Raw genomic sequence first — 17646 nt, forward strand, 5'->3', positions numbered from 1 at the left:
CATTTTACCTCCCTGCTCCCAGCCCATTCAGTCTTTCCTCCATTGCGCCCCCTCCCATTGTCTCTTCCTTCCCCCCTTCACTCTTTCTCCCTCTCTGCCACCACCTCTCACTCTCTCCCTCTTAACCTCCCACCCATTCTCCATCCCTGTTCCCACTCCATTCTGTCTCCCTCCCCCATTACCCCTTCCTTGTCCCCTTCCCCTCTTCTCTCCGCCCCCTTTACTCGTTCCCCCTCTCCACCACCTCCTCTCACTCTTTCCCTATTAACCCCCCCTCACTCATTCTCCATCTCTTTACCTCCCTGCTCCCAGCCCATTCAGCCTCTTTCCCCCATTATGCCCCCTCCCCTTGTTTCTTCCCTCCACCCCTTCAGTCTTTCTCCCTCTCTACTACCTTTTAAACTCAGCCGGTCTCTTCAGGTGTCTGGCGGGGAAGTCCCTGCCAGGCAGCTGAAGCCGGGGTTTAAATGCCCCTTTCTGTGCTGCTGTGCAACGGCACAGAAAGGGGCATTTAAACCCCGCTGGCTTGCTTCTAATTGTTTAGAGCTAAGCCTGGCCTCCTTATCTTTTGTTTTTATATCCTCTGTGGGGTGTCTCCACCCTGTACAATGACACCATTTCCCAGAAGTGATATCATTGCACGGTCCCGGGAGCACGCACATGCTTTGTATGGCACCAATGAGTTCCACCACCTCTTTTCCCAGAAAAAAGCCCTTATGGTAATTATCTAAATCCAATAATCCCAACAAAAGCCAACAAAATTATCTGAACCTAGCATAAAATAACAAAATTGCTGTGCAAAATCTCTCTCTATACCATCTTGCCAAAATAGCCACTCCCAATAAATCAGCAAAAGCTTCATCAATCTTTCTAAAGTGAGCGACTGACTGCAAACTGCTGCAGTCTACAAATACTATAAGGAGTTCACACTACAATTACACGAATGATCTCAGGTGGAGTCCTCCTTACCTAACATTACTTAAAGGGGCAGATGTCAAAAGTGCTAAGCCTCTGTATCGGATCAGCTAGTTAATATTTGGAGGGTATTAGAGGGTATTACAAAAGGATGTGTAGTCTGTTGTTTGATTCAACCCATTTGGTCTTTTTAGACTACTGTGAAAATTCTATAATTTAACTTGTTGAACTGTTGCTGACACCACATTATAATGTTTAATTTAAAAGGACTTTGGTGTTCCTTGAGTAATTACGAATTATTACCACACGGTGGCTCACCTGAAATTTGGCAGCCATAACTTCTGGGATTAAGTGAGGGGCAAGCGAGGCCTGGCTGTTTTGTAAATTAAACGGCTACTGGGACAGGGAGAATTTAGAGTGACAAAGTAGCAGGGGGTTCTTCTTTCCAGGGAAATCTGATGGAGCGGACCCAGGAAAATAAGAATGCAAGAGAGGATTATGTGCTCACCCCCCCCCGCCCCCCGGTTTATTCCACACTCCCTGCTTCCAGAGCAGTTTTCAGTTTTAAAAAATGGCATCACATCTCTGTTAAAGGTATTTGAATGTAACACACAGCTAACTCCTGCACTGTGTTTGTTTGTTTGTTTCCCTGTCTGTCTGTTGGCATACGTCTCCTGTCCTCCCAGGCCTGGGTGTTTCACATGCTGTCTCGGCAGAATAAGTACAACATCACGTCCAAGAGGTAAGAGCTCCACCTACAGTCAAAATGAGGATTTAGGGAGAGATTCCATTGGTGGGCAGAATTGAAACCAGCCATAGGATTCTAGGGAGCAAATGCAAACTTGCAAGGAATCAGGCAGAAGTTGGAGCCTTGCCCTGTGGCCAGCTCTTCGGAAGGCAGCTGTGGTGAATTCTGGGGTCAGAGAAAAGATTGCTTGGCTTAGTTTTAGCTGGATTGCTGGAAACAAAGCTGGGCTTCCAGGAACAATATAAGAAGTGATACAAGAAATCCTTTCCCCTTCTCAGAACAGTACAAATTGTTCTCAGAAACCACAGATTGGTGAGTGGCCCTAGATTAGACCTGAGGCTTCATCCAGTGGTCCAAATTAGCATCTTTAGATAGTTCAGACTACAGCAGGAAGATACAAGGAATTTTTCTTTAAAATGCCTTTACTCCCATGTTTTTCTCCATCTAAAGTAGCTCACAACAAATAGAAAGAAGCCTGGAGGCCAAATATCCCCAGCTAGTAAAACCATATATAGGTGCAGGAATTCATACTTGTAGCTGGTGAACCTGTACAATTAAATGCTCGTTTGGCACACACAATGAATTGGCTGGATGTGTTTGTGCAGTGACTGAGAGGTTCATCCCCTTATGTGCTGCTAGAACAGGATTAGACTGGATTGCCTGAGGGCTACAAGACCAGGAGGCAGAGGAGGAGAATTTGAAAAAGGGTGGGGTCTCCCATGTCAGAGCGTTTGCTCTGCAAGCAGAACGTCCCTGGTTCAATCCCTGGGCTCTCCAACTAGTCACAGGCAGCAGATACCGCGGGCAGCTTTGCCTGAGCTCTGGTAGGCCAATCAGAACGGACCGTACAGTGATATGGATCGAAGTTCTCACGTGACCTAAAGCAGTGTCAGGTGTTCAACTTGGGAGAGTTCGACGTTTTGTCCTAATCGTGATGAAATAGGACAGGAGATCATAGCCCCTTGTGGACTGCACAATTCTTAGCCAGGTCACTTAAAACTCACAGTGATTCACCACAGGATACTTTCTTCCTAAGAGCTGTGCTTAGCAGTGGTGAGAAAGCATGCGTGCAGTGAAGGCTTCACTCCGTAGTGGAAGACAAGCAACACCACCACCGAATGTCCGTGGAAGATTACTTATTTGAAAGTAACTCCCCCCTGTGTAAAGCGCTCTGCGTAGAGAGCCAGCGTGGTGGGAAGCTGTACAGGATACCGACATGGAACCCTCCCTGCGCATTCTAGAACTGGTTGTCCCTTGGAAAACGGGGCTGCGGTGGAGGAGGTGTCGGGATCCAGGACTGGGCTGTTGGACCCCCCGCCTTGTTGATTCTGTGGATACTTTTAGAATTTGAGAACAGATAGTGGGCACCGTAACAAAATGGCGTACTGTGGTTGGGAACAAAATAGAGAGGTCAAGTTACAACCTAAAATAAGATATATTTAGAAAGTATTTATTATAAATGTGCACATATATAAATTGAAAACAAGTTTAAAACATAAGGCCTGACTGGCAGGCTACATACATATGCTAAAACTTGCTAGAACATTCCCAATGTACAGATGATGGTACAGTGCAATGACCAATACAAACAGACCATGGTACAGTACCATGTTTTTAATCTATATTAAATCTTGTTTTTAATCTATAGATGTGCACATTTATAATAAATACTTTCTAAATATACTTTATTTTAGGTTGTAACTCGACCCCTCTATTTTGTTCCCTTGCTAGTTTGGGCTGAGTCTGTGGGGACCTTTCCCCACACCCCTTTCCCCCCTTGTTGTTACTGTGGTTGGGGCCAATCACAAAATGTGAGGACATTCCAAGCCAGGCATCCAAATGGCGGCTCCCTGCAAACCCAAAAGCGCTGCCTCCTGGGCTTTCCTGAAGAATGTCCTGCTCCAGGACCCAATTCCTTGCCTTGTGAGGAACAGCCATTTTAGGGAAGAAGCAGGCAGGCACCAGGAAACATAGTCCAGGCATGGCGTGAGGGGTCCTTGGGCCACGCAATTTCAGCTTCATGCCAAGGAACATTAAATGGTTTATGAATGGTGGAAGTAGCCTGTAGGACTGATGTAATTAACTGGGAAAGAATCACATTTGCAGATTTAGAAATGGGCAAATGTAGAAAGGAGGGAAGTAGTACGTGGGGGAGGGGGCACCACGGGCCAGTGTTGCCAAGCTAGGTTCACTCAATCCCTCTTTCATTACTAGGAATGGAATTGCCAAAGTGAATATATTCTTTCAGGAGTGGAATTATAAAAGCAACGGAGAGTCTCCTGCTTTCACAGTACGTACTCTGTTCAGCATCACCCTGCCCCATGCTGGCTCCACGCTGCTCGCCCGCCCTAGTGAGATGACGGCGGTCTTCTTCACCCCACTTTGGTCTAGCTCGGGTGCGAATGTGAAGTAGGATGTATTCTCTGCTTCCACGCAGAGCCATGCTCCACTCACACCTAGCATTGTTCTGATTTTCCCTTCACAACATGTTTGGAAAAGGTTGCAGTAAAGCCGGGTTGGATTCCACAGGGACTGAAAACCCAGTTCTTTCCTGGCCCCACCCACTTTGGTGTCATTTTTCCCTCCCGCTATCTCCAATAGCAGAGCCATTCCGCCGCCTTGCACTCCTTGCTATGTCACTGTTGTGTGGGCTGATCAGTATATACCACTATAACATTATAACGCTATAGCCGTAGGTCAAAAACTTTAAGGAAAATTCTCTGGTAGTGCAAGGGAGGGAATGGCTGGGAAGGCAGAAGAAGTGTGGGGAGACCCAGCCTGGGGAAACCTCATCCTTGCTGCACTTTTATGGGCAGCCTCAGCAGTAAGAAAACCCACATCATGGTGGAAGACGCCTGACACCGTGCACTGCCGGTCGTTTGACTTTCATATCTGCAGACTTCCGTGACATTGCAGTGGGATTTAGAGGCCTTCCTTCAGACAGGTGCTTTTCTGTCCCAAATACTGCACTTCCCCAGCACACGAACAACAGTCCTTTGTTCAAAAAAAAAATTGCAGCTTGAAATCTTGCTACCAACGCAGTGGCTACCGTGTCATCAACATCTGTTGGACAATGTTTGAAACATTACTCACAACAAAGCAATTCTGTCCCTTTCATGCCACCCTTTCAGAACAGAGCAGACAACAACACTCATATTAGGGGCCTCATAAAATAGTTATGCAATTAAAGCAAAATCAACAAACAGCAAGGCAACGCAGGGCTTTGCAAGTATTTAACGTGGCCAGCGTTTGCCATTCAAAAATTCTGCAAGAGCCATTGACACTGAGCAGTATTTGAGATGATGTAGTATTAAACATTTGATGCCGACTGACGACTTGCATTATAATACAGTACACTTTTTCCTAGCCTTTCAACAAATGAAAAGAGGCGGCTTTCAAATTTTTGATGCCGACATTTGAGAATCAAATTTTAGGTCAAATTTTGACAAAATCCAAATTTCAAAATATTGCAGACTGTCTGGGCCCAACAAGAGCACACAAGCTGTCCAAAGCAAACTCTTCTTGATGATGAGACACCCATGGTCAGCATTCCCAAGTATTCCCGCCCCCCCTTTGGAAGCCACAGTTATATGGTGCCTAGGAGGAAGAGAGGCTTAACCCTTTCCTCTCCAGCACGCAGTGTTTCCCCAACCTAAATGGTCCTAGAGTGATGCTATTTGCCCCAGTGGGCACTCCACCTCTTACTTATACACTTGCCCCCCAGGACAAATACAGCTCCAGAGCACACATTGCAGATGCATAAGAGATGGGTTAAGCCCCATCGTAGAATCCTAAGGTTAGAAGGGACCTCTAGCGTCACCTAGTCGAACCCCCTGCACAATCATATGGCACCAGGGGCCCCACAGGGTTGCAACTAAGGCTGAAAAGCTCCATTAGGCACCTGGAGATCTCCCAGAATTACAACTGATCTCTGGAGTACCAAAAATCAGTTTCCCTGAAGAAAACGCCTGCTGTAGAGGGTGGTTCCTGTGGCATTATATCCTGCTAAGGTTCCACCATTCCCGAAACCCCTACACTTCCAAGTCTCCAGGAATTTCCCAACCTGGAGTTGGCAACCTTAGCTGCAACATATATAGAAAAACCATTTGGGGCAACAGAATATTATTTAGGTCTTCTTTATTTACAGTACATTATTTATAGTCCACCTTCCTCAAGGTGGATTACTCAGAACGAGTCAATACATCAACAGGATGGGGCATCCAATAAACAGTGCAGTGGGACTTTCTGGAACACTGCAGTTCTTCTGCTCTCCTTATTTTGTGCTCTCCGCTTGACAGGTGGTGACGTTGCTGTCCCAGCTGGGCAACCAGTGGAGTCTCTGGTTCGGCTCCTCTGTCCTCTCTGTTGTCGAGCTGGCTGAACTGATTCTGGACTTCCTCGCTGTCACTTGCATACTGGCCTTCCAGTGGGCCTATCTGCATCGATCCTCTGACCTTCCCGCCCCCCCCAGTGGCCATGACAACACCGTTTGTGGTGCACCTTCTCTGCCTGGCGCCCCACAGCATCTGCCTGTTGCATCTATGCTGCCTTCTTACAACAGCTTGGAAGCACTAGCTGTGCACAGCTTTCCCTGCAGAGGAACAGAGTGAAGCCTAACCCCATTTGGCCCAGAAGGGGTCTGAGTGTGTGTGTGGGGAGGGCGGTGCTTAGCTCCTGCAACCATAAGCCCAACACCTCCTACAGGGCAGGGGAAATGGAAATGCCTAAAGAACGCTACAAGGATGTTCTGTTGGGACTAAGGGCCAACCAAGCTTTTCCCCAGTTTTCCGTTGCTGTGTTCACTTCAGGTAGATAAAAAACTACATTAAAAGAGATGGGTTGTATCTATCCCCAAAGAGCTTATTTTATCCCACCTCTGCTGCATAACCAGAGAAACCTTCAAATGAGCAGGAAAAGGGAAGAGGCCACAAAAGGGAGAGGCTAACACCTGCACACCCTTCTGCCTGCATTAGGCTCCCCATTTTTTATCTTTCGCCCCAGATTTGCTGTTGTGGACTCCCATCTCTTAGAGGGTGGTCTCTCTCTCTCTAAACACACAGCCTTTACGAACAGTGCTTTAAAAAGCCTTCTTAGGCAATATAAGCAAAGACGCAAAAAAGGATTTGTCCCGGCATGGGATTATGCAGGTTATTTTCCCGCCTCCCCACAGCATCATGGCGGTTCTGTGCACCTCCCTGCTTGTCCCCATTTTTCCTGCATTTTCCTAAATCAGCTTTGTTGCGCTAGTGGGGACAGGAAGATCTAGACCCCCCCCCCAAGTCCCACTCATATCAGGACCATTTTCACAGCCCCACCCCACCTTCACTAGACAGCATAAAATACAAAACCCTCGGGAGAGGGGGGGATTGTTGAGGCTGCAAAATTTGTTTTTAAAATCAGCGCTTGATGTATTATAATGTTACAACCAGGTTGCCATATTATGACGTTATAAGAATCTGTCAGAATTCTCTGAATTCTAAGCCTTCGGGGTTTTTTTTAAAAGGAAAAGGCCCACCTCTATTCCCTTTCGTTGCAAGGGGAAGGACTGCCATGTAGGGGCTGGGAAAATGGGAAACCTGCCATGCGGAAGACGCGTTGCTGCTGTGCCAAATGTTGCTGGGCAGCAGCGAAAAGAAAACGACACAAGGCCCTCTTCCTGTGTGTGGGGGGGGGACATTCATGCCCTTCACAGCCCCTTACTTTGTTCCACTGGCCGCTTGGAGATCCTTTTCATATTGCTGGCAAAAATAAAAAAGTGTATTAAGGACAGGCAGTGGGTCAGAATTCTGGCCGTGTCCTTAAAACACCAGTTCCCAAACTGTGCCATGAAAGGAACTGCAATCTGCTTGGAAATGAGCTGAAATCTGTTTCTCTGAGGGAGTGTACATTAACACTCCCTCGGGAAAGAAATATGCAGCCATTCAAGGCCAGTGTCATCTTCTGAAGGGAAGCAATACAAGAAAGACCGTTCTCCCCTGATACCATCCCCACTGAAGCAGCAGGTCCACCATGTGACTTCTGGAGCAGATCCCAGGCTTCCCCCTAAAGCTCCCACTAGCTGGGCCACCGGGAAACAATGCAGACAAAGTCAGGGCACACCTGGGGCAAGGAGGAGGTCTACGCCGGCCTCTAGGGGTGATCCAGACAATACCTGAGGATAACCACCAAGGGGGGGGGGGGTTTCTACTATCATTTATGAAAGGGGAAAGTATCTCAACTGGAAAGTTTGGGGCACGCTGGCGTTGGGAACACCAGGGAGGATTTCCTTCCTTCATCTTCCCCCTTTCCCCATGGGGATTGGGAGGTATTCCTCTCGTCTGCTGCTTCATGTTCTCACATAGGTCGTTTTCTCTTCTGTTATGGCCCTACAGCCCAGGCTGCTCGGTGATCTCGGGTCCCAGCCACACACTCAGCTTAACATACACCACACGAGTGTTGTGAGGATACAATGAAGGGAGAACTATGTAACTACCGCTTTGGGTCCCCACTCAAAAGAAATTTCTAGAAGTTGGATGCAAGGGCCCGCTGGCAGGGCTGCACGGCAAAGATGGGAGAAGGTAGGCAACATGAGTAAGATCACGATGGGTCCCCGTGTTAGTCTGTCTGTAGCAGTGGAAAAGAGCAAGAGTTCAGTGGCACCTGTAAGACTCACAAAATTAGTGGTAGGTTATGAGCTTTTGTGAGCCACAGCTCGCTTCTTTCAGATACCTGTGACTCACGAAAGCTCATACCCTACCACTAATTTTGTTAATCTTATAGGTGCTACTGGACTCTTGCTCTTTTCCACAACATGAGTAAGGTACATTGAAGCACTTCAAAGAACTACTTAAGCTACAATATTGCCTGTCCTTGTTCTGAAGTGAGAGGAAGGTAAATTTATACATCCAGTTTGAAGGCTGGTGTTCCCCCACCCCACCCCACAGCAAGGAAATCAAGGCAAAAATCTTCCTCTATTCTACCCCCACCCACCCACCCATAAAAATTTGACTCTCCGTCCATCGCCCTCAAAAGCAGTGCTGCCGCAGCACTGGGGTTACAAAGAGAATGCCCCCCGGGGTCAAGGAGGAATTTTCAAATGGGCCAGGAAGAGAGAGCCAGTAGCCTTCTTGTGCGGCTGCCCTCCCAGCGCTCCCTCTCACACTCTTGAGCACATGCCACCTCAGCCTCTTCTTTCCCAGGACTACTGAGTAATGCATCCCATAAACATATCAGCAAAACAACCAAAAAAACCCGTCACCAACTAACTAATACGACTTCAAGAAATATACAAAACTCTTATATGAAAAGTTTACAAAAATTTACTCGTACAAAATTGAATTATAGGTATAAATATGTATTCCACAGAGGCTCTGTGGAATACATATTTATACCTATAATTCAATTTTGTACGAGTAAATTTTTGTAAACTTTTCATATAAGAGTTTTGTATATTTCTTGAAGTCGTATTAGTTAGTTGGTGACGGTTTATTTTGGTTGTTTTGCTGTTTTACACCGTCACTCTCTCTTTGTGTGTTTGTATTCCCATAAACATATCAGCTTGCTTCCCAGGAACTGGGACCTATCATTATGCTATCACTAACCGCCTCTGACGGAAACCCAACGAAGCCCAGCTTGCGCCTTCCTCCACGCCTGTCACCCAGTCTATCGGGGTCCTGTTTTTACCACACATTTCTTGCTTTAGGTCTGTGAACTGAAAATCATTCAGAGTTCTCTCCTCTTCTCTACGAAGCATGTGGCATTTGAGAGAACCGTAAGAGCCTTGCCGGGCCAGACCGATGGTCCACTCAGTCCAGCCATCTTCTCTCACAGTGGCCAACCAACAGGGGAGGCAGGCCGAGGCCTCCCCCTGCGGTTGCTTCCTGGCACTGGGATCCAGCGGTTCACTGGAAGTTCCCTTTAGTTACTATGGCTAGTGGCCACTAACAGACTTCCTGTTCACGAATCGGTCTAATTTTAAAACCATCTGTGCTTGCGGCCATCACTACATCCTCCGGCAGTCAATTCCACATTTTAATCGCTCTTTGTGTAAAGAAGTGTTTCCTTTCGTCCAGCCTGCATCTACTACCCATCAATCTCATCAAGTGCCCCTGGACTCTAACATTTCAGGGACAAGAGAAAGTTCTGCTCCTACTCCCTTGTAGCTGTTATGATAAGCCACTGAGTGAAACTGGCCATTTCTGCAGTGTCACCTTTCCCATGGCAGGCCCCCACCCTGCCCGGTCATTTCTCAGGGTCTCCCACCTCTTAGAAACACTCTTTTACCACAAAGGGATAGATATTGGGAGCGGGGAGACAAGAAAGGTGCATTATGTCATTGGGAAACTGAGTCTGGATCCATGCCAATGACCCTTTGTTAGCAAGAGCAGCTGTTAGTGCAGCACCAACCCCTACACAGAAATCCCTACATTTGCTACATGGAAGAGGAAAGAAAAGAACAAGCGCCTCCATGTGAAGAGAGAGCTACCTTCTCAAACTCTGCAGCTAAGGAGACCCAGGACGGCTTTTCCAGTGTATTTGTAACCAGACTGTGTGCTTGCTTTTAAACTCAGTGCAAGTCAGGTTATGGCAGACAACTGGACTGGGAGACCCCTTCAAACACACCCGGGGCAGTTGCTGGCTGTGGGTGAAACGTGAATACCCTCCATACACACAGCCCCTCTCCTTTCTAACATGGACCCCACAGTAAGTCTCCCAAAACAGAAGGCCGTGCTGGAAGCAGGAGGGGATCTACCCTGCTACAATCCAGAAGGCACCCCAAATGCTGCGAGGGGGGAACAGGGGCTCCTCGGAAACAGGAGGAGGATGAATTTGGCTCTACAGCCGGGGGTAAGCTAGCTGAAATTTACAGCGGGATCAAGGCAAGGACAGGCACTGCTCTAGATTAGGATGGGACCTTCCCACCATCCATCGGTGCTGATGTCAGTTCTGTGCACCATGTGAGTGTCACTTGCATGTCACACGCACACACACGATGGAGCTCTCCACTCCTAATGATAGCTGAACCGCTTTTCTCATTTACGGATACAAGCCACTGCTCTGGGCGAGAACGGAACAAATACATCGTAACAGCACACGGAGTTTGCCTCTATAAATGGATGAAAGTTCTCACTTGGGTTCTTCTGCCCACGGGGCATGCCTGAAGGGCGGCCATCTGGGAGCAGAGCGCATTGCTGCAGTGGCAGAGTTTGCCAATTGCAGGTGGGGGGGACTACAGCAGTACCACTCTTGCTTTAGATTATCATGTATATTAAATGCAAAGCTGCAGTCTGCTTTTAGTAGAAGCCATGCTGAGTCTATGAAGTAGACTCACATTTCTGCCCCAGAACCAATGCCAGTATTCAGCTAAGGGAATGGTATTCCGATCGGGTCAATACGAGGCTACCCCTGGCCTGTTACACGACATTTTAACAGCACAGCAGAAGAGCACCTTCTCTGCACTCCCGTCCGCACTATTACTTCCGAGGTGCCGGCTCTTACACCGATCGCTTCCAAAGCTCCAGTACCCCCACTCAATTATGAAACTTCAGTTACCGCGTGGCTTGTTATATGGACATAGTTTTATTTTGCTCACAATCAGAGTTTCAGAGAATCTGGGTGGCGGTGGAAAAAAGAAGACAAACCAACCGAAGATTGCAATGTACCAGAAAGGTAAGTGAAGGCAGGAAACTGGACACACGGGAGCTGAGCATGAGACAGAAGGTCAGAGGCTGCCCTGGACACAACCACCTGAGACCCCCCCCCCCCATCGTTCGTCATACTTGGCTATTCAAAAACATCAACCCCCTTTATGGGGAAGGGTCCACACCAATGACTGGCAGCCTTTGACATGTTAAGTCCGAACTGTAACAGAACAACCCTGGGGGTAAGCACTTAAGTGCAGTCATGGGGCAGCTCTGCCTACAACCTATCGAGCCAACCAGCTGCCCAGCTCCAGCGATGCAAACAAGAACACAAGCCCAGCGCCAGGCCTAGAGGCTCCTCCTCCAGCGGTGGCAGAAGCATCTCTGCTGCAGGCAGTCTACGTCATCACGGAGGATGCAGCAGGCAGTTAGGGGGACCCCCTCTTGCACCAGTTACTCCTATCTGGCTTCTTTAGCTTTGCCACCAGCCAGAAGAATCACCCTTCCCTCCAGTGCTTGGACAGATGAGCCGGATTTGTTTAAGGTGACACAGAAGTGTTTGTTAGCAGAGGTCAGTAGGAGCACACGAGGCAGTTGCTATACATGCTGGAGGAAGAGTTACAGCTGCCTTCCTCACAAAGACAGAAACCACACACGCGCAGGTGAGAAAGCGGCTGAAGTCCTGTGCATAGAGAAAAACAGTCCCTTGCTTTTCGGGGCAGAGGGGCCTGGCTGGGTGTACATTTTTTGCCCATGCATAAAGAGATGGAAGAGGTAGATGGGGGTGGGGGAGAGGCTACATACAGCACCCATGAGAACAAACTAGAAGAAAGGGAACAGGGAGGCCCTTCTTTCTCTCTGGAGAGGAAAGAGACCTCAGCAGCAAAGTGGGCCCAAACCTTGCCCGAGAGAGATCGAGAGGGGCCTGTATACTTCACTGCGCTTCCTCACGATCCGGACCCAGCTCCCGATTGGCCGTTGTACTTCCGCCAGCACAGTTCCACTAAGAGTTGTCCAAAGGTGTTGAGAGCTTCAATCCTGTTCTTCTCCATCATCCCCCCCAAGGTGGAGAAAGAGATGGGGAAGTGCAGGGCAATGGACTCAGCAAGTGAAATGCTGGTGCATGAGTGAGCATGCAAAAGGAAAAAAAACAGCACCTTCACAGCATGCTAGAGGGGCAAGTTCAAGTACCCTGGCGGGGCAAGCGGAGGCCAGATAAAACTGCTGTGAGGACCAGGTTTGCCCACCTCTTCTTCCCTGGGAACCCCATTCCTCCATTTCCTCTGACAGTATTCTCTACCTCGCTGCCTGCACTGAATTTTATCTTTGGCATCCTCTCCAAACTCCATTTGGCAATACCCTGCAATATCCGTGCACTGAGTCGACCACCCAAACTAGACTTCAAAGTTGTACCATGAGCCATACCTCTACTCAAGAACATGGAGAAGCTCACCCCTCCCTGTCAATCAGCATTCCTTGTAATGCTTCTCCGTAACATGTTAAGAACTAACACATCAACCATATCTGAGTGCAGATGTTTTTTAAAAACACAGGTTATGAGGACTACTGCTTTTTAAAAATCTGCACAACTCTGTTTGAGGGGCTTGGCTTGCTCTTCAGTTAAGTTGCGAGCTGTGCAGATCTTGCTGTTTTGAGTGAGGGGCTCCACTCAAAGGAGCCAAGCAAGGAACAAGCACCCACAGAGAGGCAGGAAGCACATAATTTTATCCCACCTCGAGGTTTCTGTAAGGAGCAGAGGGCTTGCCTCAGGTACCCCAGCTGCGGGCCCCAAGACAGACCAGGTAGAAGAACGGGCCAGGAAGAGGCCCCTGCCTCAAGGGTGGAAGGAGAAGAGCCTGCCTAGCTAAGTCTGCAGTGTGTGGCTTGGAGGGGCTCCTCCTTTGTTGGGGGAGGGGGAGGAGGCAAGAGTACTGGCAGGCAGATCAGCCCTACCCCAAGGGGTAAGAGGTACTCCTCACTTCAGGCCAGGAGTACCCCCGGCCATTTTCCCAGCTGCATTAAACCACCCGAGCGTGGGCCTGGCATCAAGCGTCTTCCTTGCTCCAGTCACGAAGTCCACACCAGAGGTGGTTTTCATAGAACCAGATATTGCATAGTCATCAGAAGCCTAAACCTCCTATGGCTGAAAGAACCACAAATATTGGGATCTCTGCTGCCCCCCCCCCCTCATGCCTACATTGTTCTTCAAGCAGCGGCATCAAGGTCAGGCTGAGCAGAACGCCTTGAAGCCCTGGAGAAGCCGAGAGTGGAGACTTGCCTGCCCCGGATGGAAACAGAAACCTGCACCCCCTTAGCAGAGGGCATCTGCCAGCCCGCCCGCCCACCCCATCCCTGCTCTACGAGGCCCCACCACCACCTTCCCCAAAAGAGAGGAGGTGGGCCCTCTTGGGAGCTGCAGCTGCTGTGAAGGGGGGGTTCAACTGAAATCCAGAAACAGGGCACCGATGTCTCTATGGAAGGCAAGCAAAAGTAAAGGGGTGGGGGGACCAATGCTAAAGCTGGAAAGGGGGGAGAAAGGAAGAGAAGGGCGGAGGAAAGGGAGAGGGGAAAGGAGGCTGCGGACTGGGGGAGAGGGGGAACCACGTTATCAGGTGAAAAAATAAACTAGGGACAGAAGCAACAGGAGGTGGAAGAGAAAGGAGAGAACAAGAGGGCACGTTACACCAGGCATCCCACACTTCAGGCAGCTGAACATCCAAGAAAAGAAGTCACCCCCCAACAGACCTCTGCGCCTCCCCCCAGCAGAGAAAACGCGCCCCGTTACCCTAAAGGGCAACATTATCCTTCCCAGATCTGCTGATCTTTGCTATCAACCACGAGGAGAAAGTCAGCAGATACTGTTTTGTCCTGCCCCATAACTGGCAGGCCGGCAGGCAGGCGGCTCTGGCTGTCCCCTGCTTGCAGCTCAGTGACAGGATCCCCCCCCCCCGCGGTACTTACGTGCAATGGCAATCACCACAATAGCACAGATCACTCCCAGCATGATCATCATCTGGAGGAAAGAGTTGCCAGGTTAGAGGCGGCCGTTCCTCCGCAGCACCTCCCTAGACTCACGAGCATCCGTCCTCCGCAGGCACCCACCCCCACCTCCACCCCCCAGAAGCACGGCCACCCAGAGCTGCTTTGTCCTACGCTGGCTCACTGGTCTCTCCGGGTCACTGCCAGCCTCCAAGGCCTCTGGGGGCATGCGATTCCTCTGCCCACCTATCCCAACACTTCTAACTGAGGAACAGGTGTTGGCGAGAGAGCTGGGCTCGCCTGTGCAGAAAGCCTGTCCAACTCAGGCCCAACGCTGCAGGTACACACACACACACACGACGCTGACGTAACTCAGTCAGACTATCAGTCCATCAAGGCCAGCATTACCTACTTGGACCAGCTCTGCAGGGCCTCAGGTACAAGTTTGTCTCATCACCAGTAGGAGCCCCGGGTCTTCTGAACTGGAGATGCTGGGGACTGAATCCGGGACCTTCTGCGTGCCCAGCAGGGGCTCTACGAGTGAGCCCCAGCCCCCCTTGCAGCCAGGCCCTGACCTTTCCCATCAACAGCTCACCTTACAATTCTTCCACCAGTACTTCCGCTTGAGAGCTGCCGCACTACTTTCAAACACTTGGGCCCCAGCTTGGAGGGCATCCGCTCGCTCGTCAAGTTCTGATAGCTTCTGATCTCGCTCTAAGACTTTGTCCACGTTCACCCGCAAGATATCCACCACCTGGAGAGAGAAAGAGAAAGGACCAGAGCTCTGGCCGTCTCTTGCCCCCAAGGACCAAGGCAGGTCCAGTGTGGAGCAGCCCAAGACCAGACGATCACGTGAAACTGCTTGGACTGACTCAGACCACCAGTCCAGCAAGGCCAGTATGGTCTCCTCCTCGGACTGCAGTGGCTCTCCAGCATCTCACACGGAGGTCTCTCCCATCACCTCCGACCTGGTCCTTTTAGCTGGAGATGTCAAGATTGAACTTGGGACCACCAGCATGCCACGCAGACGCTCTGCCCACTGATCCACAGCCTCTCCCCTCCCTCTACCAACTTACTTCCTCTACTTGGGCTTGAGTCTGTTGCAGACGGCGATTGCTTGTCAAGTTTGGAGGCTGCCCTGGGGCACCTCCTGCCCCTTCCCCACCTTCTCCTGCCCCAGGGGCAGGTTGCTGAGCTGGATCAGACCTGTGGAAACACGTTTTTTTTTAAGTAGCATGTGTCCATACTCAGTATTCATTCATCAAGATAAACAGCTAAAAAGGGCAATATGGGTTGAGTTTAGAAGATGACACATTGTGTGGTGTAAGAGGAGAGGTCAGCCACACAATGCAACGGGCTGACAGCAGATCTAATCTGAATTTCACAGTAGCCAATTAATTTAAGAAATCCCGACAATTAGGGCAGTGGCAATCTTTAGGCCGAGTATCTGTAGGCCTAATGCATGACCAAGATGTCCCATTGATCAAAGTCAGCCGGGCCCTTTGAGGCCCCAAAAGAGAAGCAGCAGAGATCGCGAGAGGGCAAAGGCAGGCAGAGCCCGGAATACAGAAATCCAAGGGAAGCGGCAACATCACTCTCTCTCCCCCGTCCAGGGCCGTGTCCCGCACCAGTCTCGGCCTGGCACGGGCAATGCAGCGCAGAGCGCCAGGGCAGAAGAACAGGCTGCGGAGCCCCCTTCAACCCGCCGCTGAGCCCCGAAGTCTCAAGGAGGGGGACGAGCCTGCCGGGTCCGCTCCGCATTACAGGCACAGCAGCCTGGGCAGCAGGCCGGGCCGGGGCAGCGGAAGCCCTCCGGGCTGCAGCTCCCCGGCCGGCACCAAGGCTGCCGCACGCAAGGTCACGGCCAGGGGGGCGCGCCTGCCGCCGCCGCCGCCTCGTCCCAGGAAGCCAGGCGCGCGCTCCGGGCGGCTCCCTTTGGACGGGAAGGAACCGCGCGAAGGAACTGCTGTGTCACCGGGCGGGCGGGCGGGCGGCAGAACTCCGCGGTGCGGCTTCCCCTCGGGGCGGGCGAAGAGGCCCCAGAAGCCGGCGCCGAAGTGCGGCAGCCTGGCAGGTCTCCGCAAAATGGCCCCCGGGGCGCCAGAGGCTGCTTGGCAGACCGGACCAGGCCGCCGGCCCGGGCAGGGCCTGACCCAGAAGCAAAGCGGGGCGAGCCCCGCCGGAAGGGCCAGTGCGGCTCCGCTGGGCAAAGCGGCGCATCGCCCGCGCCCGCCCTCGGCCTCCCCGCGCAGCCTTCCTGCGGGCAGCGACTGCCCCACTTCCAGCCCCTCCACGTACACGCGCCGCTGGCCTTCCGCGCAGGGGAGGCTTCCTCAGGGCAGCGCCCGCCTCGCCTCGCCTCGCCCCGCACTCCCAGTTCCCTCGAGGCATTGGCGACCCTTCCTCGGCAGCAGCCTTGATTGCTGGCCGCAGCGCCGCCGCCTCGCCGCGGCCGTTCACACAGCGAGCGCTTCTCCCCGGCGTGTCTGCGCGCTGCGTGCGGATGCAAGCCTGCCCCAGCTTCGCAACGCCGTTCCATGTCGCTCCCCTCCTGCGTCCGTCCATCCCTCCCGACAGGACAGCCAGCGCTGGAAGCGTCCCGGGGGGAAGCAGCCCGGCGCCCTGAAGGGAGCAAGCCCCGCCAGAGGCTGGGGAGGCTCGGCATGACCCGTCCCCAGCCGGACCCGACGGGGCGGAGGATGGCGAGCGAGGGGGGCGGCGGTGGTGCAATGCGCCACTCGGCAGGTGCCGCAACGGCGCCAGGCGAGCGGCAGAGCCCGGGCGGGGGCCCGGCGGCCCGGTCTACTCACATGGCTGGCCTCCCTTCCAGGCAACTCCTCGATCGCGCCGCAGCAGAGCAGGACTGGCGGCGGCCGGGGGCTCCGGAGTCCACGCCAAGCGAAAGCCCCCCGCGCACGACGGCAACTGCGGCAGCGAGAGCCCCGCCGCCACCCCCTGCCTTTTATAGACGGGGAGGGACGGGGCGGCCCTGCCGGTCACGCCTCCTCTCGAGGAGAGCCAATAGAGAGGCGGCGCCTCCTCACGCCCCCTCCCCAAGCCTTGCCGGCAAAAGGAAGCGAGCCAATGAGCGCCCGTTCCCTCCCCTCCGCAGCTCTTTCATCTTTGGAGACGGGGCGCGGGTTCCCTCCAATCCCAGCCGCGGCCACTTTCAACGGCCTCCCCGACCACCGAACTTCGAAGGGAGACGCGGAGCGAAAGTGCTGAATCGGAATGCCAGAAAAGGTTCGACCTGGTATTTGAACGCCGTGCACACGTTACGGGGAACGCTCGCACAGCCTGCACAGAGGCCTGCACATCTGTTTGCCCATCACTTTAAAAATCAAGCCAAGGCCTGGATAAATGCGGTGGTTAAACCGCTCGTTC

General features: G+C 51.8%; 2 protein-coding genes across 3 annotated transcripts in view; one reads left to right on the forward strand and one right to left on the reverse strand.

Annotated features, from left to right (window-relative positions):
- Positions 1-6494, forward strand: part of SCNN1A (sodium channel epithelial 1 subunit alpha) — a 65589-nt gene extending 59095 nt beyond the window's left edge. The window contains exons 11-13 of the mRNA XM_055002974.1: positions 1602-1657; positions 3878-3953; positions 5962-6494. Of these exons, the coding sequence (XP_054858949.1) occupies positions 1602-1657; positions 3878-3953; positions 5962-6273 (444 nt within the window). The 3' untranslated portion in view covers positions 6274-6494. The remainder of the gene's footprint in view (positions 1-1601; positions 1658-3877; positions 3954-5961) is intronic.
- Positions 6495-13681: 7187 nt separating this feature from the next.
- On the reverse strand, positions 13682-17178 carry LOC129345465 (vesicle-associated membrane protein 1-like). Of its 2 annotated transcripts, XM_055002636.1 has the most exons (5): positions 17073-17178; positions 15339-15468; positions 14858-15016; positions 14245-14296; positions 13682-13908 (listed from the first exon to the last, which is right to left on the reverse strand). In XM_055002636.1, coding segments are annotated over exons 1-5 (360 nt in total). In that variant the 5' UTR covers positions 17075-17178; the 3' UTR covers positions 13682-13891. The 2 variants fall into 2 exon arrangements, with proteins under 2 accessions (XP_054858611.1, XP_054858610.1); XM_055002635.1 differs by having other exon boundaries at positions 13682-14296.
- Between the last annotated feature and the right edge of the window lie 468 nt (positions 17179-17646).

The sequence above is a fragment of the Eublepharis macularius genome, chromosome 18 (assembly GCF_028583425.1).
Source record: "Eublepharis macularius isolate TG4126 chromosome 18, MPM_Emac_v1.0, whole genome shotgun sequence".
Classification (NCBI taxonomy): Eukaryota; Metazoa; Chordata; class Lepidosauria; order Squamata; family Eublepharidae; genus Eublepharis; species Eublepharis macularius.

Excerpts from the sequence above, each read along its gene's own strand:
- LOC129345465 (XM_055002635.1), bottom strand. Across the intron at positions 15,017-15,338 it reads CTCAAGCCCAAGTAGAGGAA|GTGGTGGATATCTTGCGGGT; the intron begins GTAAGTTGGTAG and ends TTCTCTCTCCAG. Across the intron at positions 14,297-14,857 it reads ACTGGTGGAAGAATTGTAAG|ATGATGATCATGCTGGGAGT; the intron begins GTGAGCTGTTGA and ends TCTTTCCTCCAG.